Genomic DNA, 13,301 nt, shown 5'->3' on the forward strand with positions numbered 1-13,301 from the left:
GGCCGGCCACACAGCAGCAGCTCAGGAACAGAGGCTTTGCGACACGGGCAAGCTGCCCAGCGTCCCTGAGTCTGTGGAGCGCGGGGTCTGGTCTCTCAGGGTCGCCAGGCGAACCCCCACACTCCTGCTGTTCCTGCTCCCACCTGGATGTCACCACTCCTTTCAGGACCCAGACGGACACCCAGGGGCTCTGCCCCCACGTCGGCTTCTTACACGCCTCCCCCACAGAGCCCCAGTATGGGGGAGGATCGTACCGGCTCTAAACTCACGGCCTCATTTCAGGCCCTCAAGTGAACTCTGGGAACTGCAGCCCCAGTGCCCGCCCACCCTCACGTGGGAAAACCCACCCGGGGCGGGGGGGGGGGGGGACTGGGCCCGCTCAGAAGTGGGTGTACACGGGAGAGACAGGTGGGGGGCAGATGGGCCTGAGGGCTGAGGATGCACCGGCAGAGGGCCTCGCCTGCGAGCAGACCTCTCGTGCCAGGTGGGCCGGGACTCACCTCTGCCCTCCCAGCCACACCCCGGGCCCAGACCCCCGACTCACCCACCACTCTTGGTCCTCCTCCCCATCCACGATGATCACATCCCCCTCAGAGAACGTCAGCTCGTCTGGGTTGTCGGCCACACAGTTATAGAGAGCTTTGACCCGCTTGGGCTTTAACTTGGTCTGGATGGAGAAGCGGGAGGGTCAGAGGTCAGTGTGGCAGGGAGGCGTCGGCTCCTGGGGCGGAGGGTGGGGCTGCTTTGTTTCTAATTGGTCCCAGGGCTCCTGACCCAGCAGGCCCGGGAGCCCACGGGTGTCAGGGCGGGAAGGTCCGTGTGGCTCAGGGGCAGGGGGACCTTCTACCAGGCTCGCAGGACAGGGAAGCAACCCCAGCTGAGTGCAGAGAACTGGGGGTGAGGCAGCCCGGTGCCCGTGCCGGAGGAGCCGAGCCCTGCGACTGCGGATCGGTGGTCGTGTCCCGTCCAGATTCAGGAAGAAGCCTCCCCTCCGCCCCGCCTGGGGAAGAGGGCAAGACTGGTTTCCTCGGAGACTCTCCCGCTCACTGCTGGCCAGAGCAAAGAGGCAGGAAAGGAGGGGCCCTTCCACTTACGGTCTGTGACTTCCTGGGCATGGGGGCTGGGGGTTGGAGGACCGCGCTGCTGGACAGAGGACCCAGAGCTTCTGTTCCAGAGAGATCCACTGCTTGAGGGCCAAAATGAATCAACTTCACAATATGCCCTCAGTGGTGACCAGCGAGTTACAAACAATATAAATGCCACAGCGTCATGTCTGAAAGGCAGCTTTCCTGAGATTTTCTCATCTACAGAGTGAAAAGTCCCCTAAAGGCCCAAGAACCATGTGACTTCCATCAGTCTCTGTAAAGCGTGCAGCGCACGTGAGTGTCACAGAGCAGGACAGAGGCCGCCAGCTCCTCTGCAGATTTCTAGATCCCTGCTGGGGCCTCCCTGCCCTGCCCCCATCAGAAGGGGCCAGACACAGGACACAGCAGACAGCAGCCCTGTCTGTGAGAGGCAGGGTGGCTGCTGGGCCCGACACAGGGTTGAGCACGGCTGGAAATGCCTCCCGCTTTGCCCCCACGGACCACGCAGCAGTGAACCCCATAAACGAAATCATTACCAGGTCCTCTCGGCTGGCCTTTGTTGCTCAGTGGGATCGACTTGTCAGCCCTAAAAGAAGGAGAAGGTAGATTTATTGACGTCTGAGGCCCCATAGCACATCAGCTGTCCCCACCCCACACCGCTTCATAAAGGAACCTTCTGTGTCGTCTCAGAACGAAGGTGAAGAAACATGGCACTGATTTTACACCTATTTTCAAGGAACTTAAAAGGTCTAACGTGTGAAGGCCCCACTCATCTGACCCGTCTCGTCATTTGATTTCCGTCAATGTCAAGACAGAAATCACCATGCTGGGGGCGCCTGGGTGGCTCAGTCGGTTGAGTGTCTGACTCTTTGATTTTCGCTCAGATCATGATCCCAGGGTCGTGGGATCGAGCCCCGTGTCGGGTTCAGCGTTGAGTGTGGAGCCTGCTTGAGCTTCTCTCCATCTCCCTCTGCCCCTCTCTCCCACTCGCACTCACTCTCTCTCTCTCAAAAAAAAAAAAAAAAAAAAAAAAAAAGAAATCATCATGCTGACCCCCTTTGCCTTTCATCACTCCCAACTACAAAATACCTACGGGAAAGGCCTGAGCCTCTAAGACACCAGTCAGCAAACCTTCTTGCTAAAGGGCCTGACAGTTGAGGCTCTGTGGGTTATAAAGTCCATCAGGACTACCCAGTGCTGCCACCACAGCACGAGAGCAGCCACGGATGATGCACAAAGGAGCGTGGCTATGTGCCGAACGCTTTATTTATGGGCACCGGAATCTGAATTGTATAGAATCTTCATGTATCAGGGTGCCTGAGTGGCTCAGTCAGTTAAGCATCCAACCCGATTTTGGCTCAGGTCACGATCTCACGGTTGTGGGATCGAGCCCCGCGTCGGGCTCTGGGCTGACAATGCAGAGCCTGCTTGGGGTTCTCTCTCTGCCCCTTTCCTGAGCTCTCTTTCTCTCAAACTTAAAAAAAGAAAATCTTCATGTGTCATGAATAGACTTCTTTTGGTTGTTTTCAACCATTTGAAAAAAAGAGAAAACCACCTTAGCTTGTGGGCCATACAAAAACAGGCACGGGGCTGATCAGGCGTGCAGGAGTAGTTTGCCGACTGCTGCTCAAAGAGAGCAAAGGTAAAAACCCAGATTTGTACCCAGGATAAGACTGGGGGGTGGGTGCTTCCTTACGAAGAGGCCACAGCGGTGTATTCTTTTCAAACAGAAGTCCCCCGGGCAGTGATGACAGGCTTCCCTCCATCCAAAGGGGTCTTGGAGACACCCCAGCATCACCCGCTCTGCTCCTTCCCCACCTCTGCTTCTGGTCACATGAGATGAGAGAAAAGGATTCCACGGAGCAGGTAAAACCACGTAAAGCTGCGCTAACATACCCAGCAACCCCAGCCCAGACTCTCCTGCGAACCAAGGAAGCAGGGAGGCCTCAGAGCCCCCAGAAAGACCGTGCCCAGGACCCTGCATTAGCGGCCAATACACCCCGTTCTCAGAACCGCCGGGTGATGGCTGGCAGCCGACTGGTGCTCATCTAGAAGTTCAACACAGGATTCGGCGTCTCAAAGAACAGCTCAGAAGGAGCAAGTATGCAGGAGCTACAGGGCAAGAGGGGGGCCAACAGAAGCGGGCACAGACCCTAATGCAGGAACTAAGAGAAGCTCGGCCTGTGGCCACTGAGGGTAGACGTGAGAGTGTATTCCCCACCGCATAACTCGGTAACTCATGAGACTGCATATGTGCTGCCTGGAATAGGAAGGCAAGGATGTTCACATTCTAGTTTAGAAAAAGATCTTACAAGGCAGCATTAAAGAAGTTCTGAGAGGCTTCTGGTTAAAAAAGTAGGTCTGAGGGGTGCCTGGGTGGCTCAGTCGGTTAAGCATCTGACTTCGGCTCAGGTCATGATCTCGAAGTTCCTGAGTTTGAGTTTGAGCACTGGACTCCACATTCTCACTCGCTCCTCTCTCTCTGCCCCTCCCCTGCTCGTGCTTTCTCTCTCAAAATAAATAAACTTAAAAAAAAAAAAGACTGAAATACATTTACTTCCACTTTCTCTCAAGGAAAACAATTAGAAAAAACTTGAGGGGCGCCTGGGAGGCTCAGTCGGTTGGGTGTCCGACTTCGGCTCAGGTCATGATCTCACAGTCTGTGAGTTTGAGCCCCACTCAGTCTGTGAGTCTGAGCTGTGCTGACAGCTCAGAGCCTGGAACCTGTTTCGGATTCTGTGTCTCCTTCTCTCTCTGCTCCTCCCCTGCTCATGCTCTGTCTCTCTCTGTCTCAAAAAGAAATAAAAACATTTTAAGAAATTTAAAAAAAATAAAGAAAAAACTTGAACCAGGGGCGCTTGGGTGGCTCAGTCGGTCAAGCGTCTGACTCTTGATCTCAGCTCAGGTTGTGACCGCAGTTTGTGAGATCAAGCCCTGAGTTGGGCTCCAAACTGAGCATGGAGCCTGCTTAAGAGTCTCTCTCTCCCTCTCTGAGAAAGAAAAAAGAGACAAAAAAAGAAAAGAAAAGAAAAGAAAAGAAAAGAGAAAGAGCAAGAGAAAGAAAGAAAGAAAGAAAGAAAGAAAGAAAGAAAGAAAGAAAGAAAGAAAGAAAGGGAACAAGCTTAAACCAACAAGACAAAGAGAACTGAAGAGGGAACATTTTGGAAGTGGCCACAGGAGGGAAGAATCCTAACCACGCCAGCTCATCTGAGGAGGGAGAACACTCACGCAGTAAGGAAGCCCTGAAGGACCCCCATCTGTGCACAAGCCCCCAAGGCTTATGAGCCCGTGGGAGGGGGCATAAGGCGTGGCAATAAACACAAGGATTGGCTCAAAATCTGCTCAAGGAGCTACTGAATCTCCGGATTCCCAGACCAACCCTGAGCAACTACCCTACCTCAACCCACTGAAGACCAGAAGCTTCTATTCTCAGAGCGGGGAGAATAGAGGGTATCTGAACTTGGGGGTACCAGTGTGATTGTTGGGAGCATCTTTACAAAAAGGGGGACTAAGTAAAAACTTAACTGCTGAGTGAGACCCTCCACAGCGAAGTCCACACTGGACTCTGCACATGAGGGTGCAGTTTGCAATCAGGTTTTTTCAAATGTTTATTTTGAGAGAGAGAGAGCGAGAGAGAGAGAGCGCACGCATGCACGTGAGTGGGGGAGGGGCATAAAGAGAGAGAGAGAGAGAGAGAGAGAGAATCCCAAGCAGGCTCTGAATGAACTGTCAGTGCAGAGCCTGATGTGGGACTTGATCCCACAAACCATGAGATCATGACCTGAGATGAAATCAAGAGTCCATAGGCTTAACCGATGGAGCCACCCAGGGAGCCCTGCAGTTGGTTTTAATGCCTCAGCTGCAGTGGCAACTTTTGGGCAGAAAACACCAGATCTATGAGGAAAAGCCTCTAACATACGGAAACGAAAACAAAGACAATGGACACAGAAGAAACAAACTATGCAGAAAAGCAAAAGCTAAACTAAACAACTCCCCCTCCATCCCTATAACCATCATTAATAATCTGAGACGAGAGAAAATGATTTCATGAAACAAAAAAGGTACTATTAACTTGAAAATTTTATGACAGCCGAAACAAAAAAATTCAATGAAAGAACTGGAAGATGACATGAAGGAAATCTCCCAGAAGGCAGACTTAAAAAGCAAGCAAGCAATGCAGAAATGGAAGCGACAGGTGGCAGAGAGCGGTCCCTCCACGGAGCAGAGCTGCACTTCCAGCCCCGGCCTCCAGGTGGAGCCATGGGACTGGCTCTGGTCAAAGGCACCCTTCTCCAGTCTCTTCCTCAGGAAATAACCCTAGGTAGGAACAGGGTTCAGAAGTAGAAAGGGTCTGGGTCTCTGACTCACCCCTTGGGGCTGCTGCACAAGCAAGAATACAGGCGCTCAATTTTGTGTAAGAAGTCAACTTCCAGCTGTTAAACCACGGAGATTCAAGGGCAGGCTGATAGAGCTATCAGCTTACCCGAATGAAAAAGACGATACGTGTAGAGGAAAAGCCAACGGAGTCTGACATCTGAGTAACACGAATTATATTACAAGCAAGAACAGAGGGGCACCTGGGTGGTTTGGTCAGTTAAGTGTCCGACTTCAGCTCAGGTCATGGTCTCACGGTTCGTGAGTCTGAGCCCTGCGTCGGGCTCTCTGCTGTCAGTACAGAGCCGGCTTCAGATCCTCTGTCCCTCTCTTTCTCTGCCTCTCCCCTGCTTGTGTTCTCTCCCTCTCTCTCAAAGGTAAACATAAATAAAAATAAATAAATAAATAAACAAAAGAACAGAGAAAACAGAAATTAAGACAGTAAAGAAAAAAAAAAAATCAATGAAATTTCTCAGAACTGAAGGAGGTAGTTTATATCCTGAAAGGCTCCATCATCTACCTGGTGGCAGGGACGAAAAAAGGCCCATCCTGGGGAGTCGGAGCCTCGGCAGGGGCAGGAGGCCTGAGGGGGTGCGCCTGAGTGGGACGGAGGAGGGTGCTTGGCGGGGCAGTGAGAGCCCCAGCAGGGCAAAGAGGGTCTCCATGTGGGGCCCCAGATCTCAGCAGGGAGAGGAGGAGGTGGGGGCAGAGATGGGAGACTGGCTTCATGGGGGTATTGATTGTCAACGTAGAAGCCAGATTTCTCATCACCGGAAAAGGGAGTAAGGAGCCCAGCAAAGGAGATGAGAATAGACCCTGTGGTGCTTTGAGAACACTGCCCCCAAACCCTCTCCTGAGAGCTGGAGTCTACACCGTCCTGTGCTACCATTCTCACGCCAACCCTGAGTCTGGGATCTGCCACTGTTTGACCAGTGATACATGACAGAAGTGACAACCTGCCATTTTCCAGGGCTGGGCCTGTCTCTTGGGACTTGCTCTCGGGCCCAGTCACCATGATTCAAGGAAGCCCTCGCCACATGCAGAGGCCACATATGTGCAAGCTTTCTAGACAACGGCCCCAGCTGATAGCCAGCACCAACCACCAGGTGTGTGGGCTGGAGAGATGACACGAGCCTCAGCCTGTGAGTCACTTTCTGTGTTGGACCATCCCTGGCCTTGAGTCTTCCAGCTAGGGCTTCAGATATTGTGGAGACAAGATAAGCTAACTTCACGATGCTGATCCAAACTCCTGACAGAGTCTGGTAGCAGAATACAATGGTTGTGTCCCATGTCAGTAAGTCTTGGTGTGGTTTGTTACTACAACTGAAAAGGGAGATAGTGTGAACTCATGGATTTTGACACAGAAATAGAAATATAGAGATAAATGTGTTTATAAATACAGATATGCACAGATATACACCTATGTATGTACACGTGTGTGTCCCCAGTTCTGACCACTCAGAGGGCCTGCCTGGGAGCAAGGATACCCCAAGAGCAATGAGCACACACAGTATTCGGACCTTGGCTTCTAAGTATCACTGCTGCTTAAAGAAAACCATCTTTCACTATAAGGATCCAGCTGGAAACCATGAACTGGATCCCTTTGTGGAAAAGGACAAACCTTTGGGTAAGTGGCAAACCTTGTATGGGTTTTAAGAACTGGAAGGTACTAATGTGTCTATGTTAACTTTCTCTCTTTTTTAAAGATTTTATTTTTAAGTAATCTCTACACCCAACATGGGGCTCGAACTCACAACCCTGAGATCAAGAGTTGCACGCTCTACTGTCTGAGCCAACCAGGTGCCCCACTATGTTAGCTTTCTGATCGTGCTGGTTGTATTGTGCTTATGCAGGAGAACATCCTCGTCTGTAGGAAATATATGCCCACATCGCGGAGGATGCATACGAGTAAGATAACCTTGCGAGCAACAAACTGAAGCTACAGGCCCAGCGTCTCGAGGACCTTCATTCCCCCAAATCCAGTGCCTGTGCTACACAGAAACCTACACTCGTCATGTGGATAGAAGACATACGTTTGTATGAAAATTTTTAGCTTAATAATGTTGATAAATTATTTTTAAGGCGCTTAAGCCTGATGAATTCATCAGGTGACACCGGTACTCAAACGTTAGAGTAGAAGCACTGGAAATTTCAAATGTCTGCACGGAAATTTCAGATGAAGGATTGGGGCCGCTGCCGCTTGGAAGCTCCTTGAACGCAAGAAGCCAGGATGGCAGTTTGGCCAGGCCCTGCGGGCCACATGAAGACAGGCGGTTACCCGGGAGCAGGCCTCTTCTGCGGGAGGCGGCTGGGCGGCTGGGGTGGCAGGGGCGGGGGTGGGGCTTTGCTCAGCGGGATCCCAGGCTGGGCAGACTTGCTCGGCTGGCCCAAGGCTTCGATCACACTGGGCGTTTTTGCTACCGGAGGGGGCGGCGTGGGAGCCAGGGGATCTGTGGAAAGAAAAGGAGAGCCACACAGATTGTCAGACTTCCTCACGTCCCCAGCCTTCTCACCCGAGGCTCCTCTGATTAAGGGCTTCCTTTTTTCTATGGTGATTTCATAAGAACAAAAACCTCTTTTCATTGCAGGTTTTTATTAAGCAGTATTGGCAGGGAGTCCTTCCGAGCCTCAAGTCAGGGTTAAAATGCCTCTATGAGCCTGTACCTTCCCCGTTGGAAGTCCCTGTGGGGGTGCCACCACAGTTTTGTGCTGTCCACCCTGAGACCTGGAGAGACAGCAGGGGGGAGGCTCAAGTCTGGGGCTGGGCCTTCCTGGGCCAATCCTCTTTCTGCCTCAGCTGCCCCTGTGGGCCCTACACGTTTCACCAGGCTTCCAGCAGGTCACTGAGACCGCCCTAAAGTGCTCACTCTGTGAAGACTCCACAATCTGTGCGGAGGGCAGGGCAAAGACTTGGGAGGCTGAGGATCAGAGAAGTGACGTGCTTTCCCCTAAGGTCAGAAAGTTGGTGAGACGGGCAGTTGGGCCTCGAGCCCTTGGCTCCTCTCCCCGCTTTCTCCTCTCGGACAAACATTAGTGCTGTCCCCAAATATCCAGGGTCCTCGCTAAGGCAGTTAACTGTCCTCAGGACAGGACGGGGACACCCAAGGAGCCTTTCAGTGCCGCCAGTGCACGTGCACATGGCACTTTACTGCAGCTGGGGCTCGGTTTCTCCTGCCTTAGCTTAAAAGCTGCAGGGAAAAACCCGGGGGAAGTCCGTGCTCTCTGTGTGGGCCCCGAGGTGCCACGACCCCTCCCCCTGCCAGCCCAGCAGAGCAGGGGCGAGACAGGCTCAGGGCCTGCATCCAGGGCTTGCCTCACTGCTCCAGGAAAGATGTTCCTCTTCTCCAGCCCCCTCCCCTAGGTCCCAGGACTTTCACCTACATGTCGGTATTGAAGAAAAACACATGCCAGATTACATCCAAATGACTGTGCCCAAATACTGAGGACCGCCAAGTGGCCAAAGGAAATGAAGCCCTGGGCTCATGCGTGACAGGAGGAAATGTTGCTGAAATGCTCGGGAAGACAGAGGAGGAGAGTGTGTGAGCACCCCCCTGGCATGGGGTGCGGGACAGACAGGAGCCTGCAGCTGGGGAGGGCGGCCGGAGGGGCCAGGGCTGGGAACGGCAGTGGCTTGCGGGCGTGCAGCGTCGCAGCTGTCCCCTCGCGGCTGCCGAAAGCACCCCCCAGCCATCCAGATCGAAAAGCCCACTGGCAAGAAAGGAAAAAGGAAAAAACGTACTGGTAGATGTCACGCGAAGAGGGGGCAGCGGTGGATGGACAGCTGGCGGATCTGACGAAGATCGCTGCCTGCTTACACCGTCCACACTTACAGAGTTTGTCTTCCACAGGGCGTTAGCGGAGGAGGCTGGCTGAACTGCACACGCACGCACATGCACACGCACGCACATGCACACACAGGCATGCACACATATACACGAATGCACGCACAGGCACAGAACAAAAACAGAAACAGAACACTGCATTATTGATCCTCTCTCTCAGAAAAACGATAAATATGACCCTTCTAGAATAGCATTAAGACCACAAATAGAATGTTGATTTTTTTTTTTTAATTCTTGTCTCTGGTATCTGGAGGATGGACACTGCTACACACAGTGGTGCTTCTGGGAAAATTATCAGCTGGTTTTCACAATCTTACAGATTTTCTTTCTCCAATATGAATACCATTTGAGGAGGGAAATGAGTAACCACAATGACATATGTCCTGAGCATTGCACTCCAGCCTGTAGAACATCTGCTGGCCTCTACCCATCCATCAAGTCCTCCCCTGGGTGCACACACAGGGGAGCACCTGTCCTCGGACCGCATGGAGAGAAGGGTACAAATTAGAGACAGGTGAGGGCTCCCCACCTCCTGCAAACATTTCTGGCTAGAAGTCAGGTGACACCAAGGAGGCTCGGCTGACATACCAGGTAGACGGCACCTGCCCAGGTCACAGTCCCTCCTCTGCCCCACAAAGCTCTGCACACAGGGGGGGGCCTGTGTCTGAGGCTGTGCATGGCCCACAAAGTGGGGCCCCGGGCTTGGGGTGGAAAACAGGCACCCCCAGGCAGGGCATTTCTGCGGTGGACAATGTCTGTCCCCGGGTGGGGCACTCAACGTTGGCTCCCTTTTCCGTCTGTCACGTGGGCACCAGGGTGTACTAGACTGAGAACCAGGGGACCCTTTGGGGGGTTATAGGGATGAAGTGCAAGTACACCATCAAAGGAGAACATGAAGCTAACCACAGGAATAGCCAGAAAAATAAACTATGAAAAACCCCAAACCCTCTAAGACTTTAGGAGAGCAAAAAATCAAGATGAACAGTTTTTTATTCCTTTTGCATGACCAACAGAGCAAAATAAAGTCTTTCCTCCAATGACACACAAAGTCAGTAAAAGCCACTAATGGGGTGGAGGGGACCAAATCATTGCAGCTGCAGCCTTGCACAGTGAATACATGTACACAGGGCGTGGGAGGAGGCTGGGCAGACAGGGGGCCCCACAAGGACCCGACCATGGCGAGTTGCCCTGGGCCCCTCCCGGCCAGTGCAAGAAGCCTGACCTTGCGGCCTCTCTCCTGCTCAGGAATTGCCCCAACAAGTCCAGGGGTGTGGGCACGAGGGGGGCACAGGCTCTGTGGGGGAGGGCAAGTGGGCTGCTTCTGGGGCCTGCCTGGGTAGCACCCGCTCTCCTCTCGGGGGTCTGCTCCAGTGACCTAGACGACAGGCCCCTCAGCCTTCTCTGGGCCTCCCTGAGAGCTGGGGACAGGGCCATGGTGGGGGTGGCCTCGACCCAGGTGCTGGCAGCTGCCATCCTCGCTCCCCTGCCAGGGCTACAACCCTCACTCACGCCCCCCCCCAGAGAGCAGCTGTTGCACAAATGCCACGTGGACCGGCAGCAGCCTCCAGCGGGGCGGGGACATCACACCCTCCTTCTTGTGGGAAGCCCTCCGGAGGCCACCGGCCGCGTCGGGCAGCCCCAGCCCACAGCTATGCCGGCAGCTTGCTGGACCGGCCTTCAAGGAGCAGAATGGCCAGCTGGCCGTCAGTTCTGGGAAAATTACCTAACTTTTGGGGGCCTCAGTTTCCTTTTTTTTTTTTTAACGTTTTAAAATCTTTTTATTTTCTAAAATTTTTATTTATTTTTATTTTACTTTTTTGAGTTACATCCAAGTTAGTTACCATACAGTGCAACAATGATTTCACGAGTAGATTCCTTATGCCCCTTACTTGTTAAAAATAAGGAACGCTTCATGACTTTGCGTGTTATCCTGGCACAGGGGCCGTGCTAATCTTCTCCGTATCATTCCGGAGCCGAAGCGAGCTGCCGAAGCGAGCACCTCAGTTTCCATTTTAATAAAAATAAAAACCAGCGTCTGGGAAGTCCAACTCATTGTGTTGTGACAGAACAACTAACGGCAAGCTCTGGCACTTAAGGCACCGGCAGGACCCATGGGGATCGTTTTGTATTTTTACAATCAGGTTGCGCACCGTTCCCCAAATCAGCGTCTTTGTATCCTTCATTTCGTGGGGCTGGCAGAGATAGAAGGTACCAGGCATCACAAGCTGGCTGAAGGCAGGCGGGGGGGGGGGGGGAGGGATGATGACACAGCACAGAACTAAGGCAGAGGGAGGGGTGCTGAGCGGTAAAAGCAGACAGAAAAGAACAGAAAGGAGGTCTGCGGGAAGGTCTCACAGGACCAGCGTCACGAGCCGAGCCACCCGCCTCAGGCTGCCCTGGTGGAGTCCGTGCGCTCCCCCCAGTGACACAGATGCCACATCTCTGCCCAGAACAAGGACAGAGTCAGAGGTTCCACCACCATCCGGCATCCTAAGACCGGAGAGCTCCTTGAGGATGTCAACACCATGACCGTAGGACACAAAACCCCACATGTCATCGAGCAGGGGGCAAAGCAACTAGAAACTTCCCAAAGCGAAAACCAAACAACACCCTTTGTGCGCCGGCGGGAGCTACGACGGTTCAGTACCTTTGGCAACGTTCCGCGGGGGCAGTGGGGGGGCGCTGGCCGTGCTGGGGGCCGCAGGCTGGGAGGGCGGCGGGCTGCCACTGAGGATGGCTCCGTACGTCTCGTTCTGCAAGATGCTGGGCACAAAGCCCCTCTGCTTGTCCTTGGCCAGGCTGGCGGCATCTCTGGCCAAAGACGAGGCATTCGACTGCAGCTGGTTGGACCCCAGCTGGTAGAAGCTGACGGGCCGGTCTTCTCGCCGACTGGGACTGGGCTGCAGAGGGTGAAATGCACACACGCTGACCTCCTGGTCACAGCGTCCAGGCTACTCGTGCACACCACTGCTACTTGGGCCTGGTGCCTTTTTGGCTCTCAGCCATTACGTGAGAGCTGCAAGACTTAAAAGTTACTCTCACCGTGTCTCTTAACAGACACACACACACAGCCATGATTTATAATTTACACATCTCCATTCTGTGAAGGATTTAAAACACGGGCGACTTCATCCTTATTAGCCAGAGCTAATTTAAGCTAGATCTGCATTTTCATTGCATTTCCCCTTCGTACACATGCTTTCCATCGAGGACCCAGCTACACTCAATCCCCAACAGCTACGTGGCAAATTCGGGGGAGGTCAATGTTTCTTCCAGTATGAATGCACCTCTTGAGATTCCTCTAACTCAGGGTGGGTCAGCAGACCACGGCCTGGGGGCCACCACCTGCTTTATAAATAAAGTTTATTACAACACAGCCATGCCTAGTCATTTACAAATTGCAGTTGTCTTCAAGCCACCCTGCCAGAGCTGAGGAGGCGCAGAAAAGATGGTGACAGTTCAGGCCCAAAAGCCTGAATATTTACCACCCGGCCCTTCTGGTTTGCTAACCCTAGCTCCGTCTGAAGGTCATGTGCACAGAATCACGACTCGGGTGACTCAGATCTAATTCATTTTAAACGTCAGCTTCATTGTAACAGCTATGATCTTCAGCAACTATCTTAACCTGGCTGACCCTGTTTCTCCTCTGTTCAATGGGTAGAACTTTGCTTCTCTAGCACAGTGCCAGCTTAGCAGTTAAACTGTTGGCCGATATATACCCCACCTCCCCTCACAGGACCACCTGCCCAGTCAAGGCTCTGGCCAACCCAATGGCTCACATTCAGCTCAGCTGTGCAGAACTCAATGGCTAGCGGTCTTCACGCATATTTTGAATTCAACAAAGCCCATGGCTATATGAACTATACCCACCTCTGCTGGAAACAGGGAGTGGGTAGATGAGCGTTAGCACTTGCTGTCAGACTTCTGTTTGGACCATGGGACCTGCTGTGTCCTGCTCACGCAAGAATGGGATGCATGTGCTCACTCTGGGGCCGATGCG

At 53.0% G+C, this 13,301-nt stretch overlaps 1 protein-coding gene and 1 non-coding gene across 7 annotated transcripts in view; both read right to left on the bottom strand.

The window, feature by feature from the left end:
• Nucleotides 1–13,301, bottom strand: part of ASAP2 (ArfGAP with SH3 domain, ankyrin repeat and PH domain 2) — a 172,886-nt gene that overhangs the window by 3,629 nt on the left and 155,956 nt on the right. For 2 of the 6 annotated variants that reach the window (XM_027077843.2, XM_027077838.2), the window contains 6 exons: nt 11,949–12,201; nt 9,199–9,333; nt 7,738–7,909; nt 1,622–1,671; nt 1,095–1,186; nt 545–667 (listed from right to left, as the gene is read on the bottom strand). In XM_027077843.2, the coding sequence (XP_026933644.2) occupies nt 545–667; nt 1,095–1,186; nt 1,622–1,671; nt 7,738–7,909; nt 9,199–9,333; nt 11,949–12,201 (825 nt within the window). The other 4 variants (XM_027077839.2, XM_027077842.2, XM_027077841.2 and 1 more) reach the window with 4 other exon arrangements.
• LOC113592545 (U6 spliceosomal RNA) lies at nt 11,196–11,298 on the bottom strand. The gene has a single exon (XR_003412452.1). It is a non-coding gene; the product is annotated as a U6 spliceosomal RNA (small nuclear RNA).

The sequence above is a fragment of the Acinonyx jubatus genome, chromosome A3 (assembly GCF_027475565.1).
Source record: "Acinonyx jubatus isolate Ajub_Pintada_27869175 chromosome A3, VMU_Ajub_asm_v1.0, whole genome shotgun sequence".
Lineage (NCBI taxonomy): Eukaryota > Metazoa > Chordata > Mammalia > Carnivora > Felidae > Acinonyx > Acinonyx jubatus.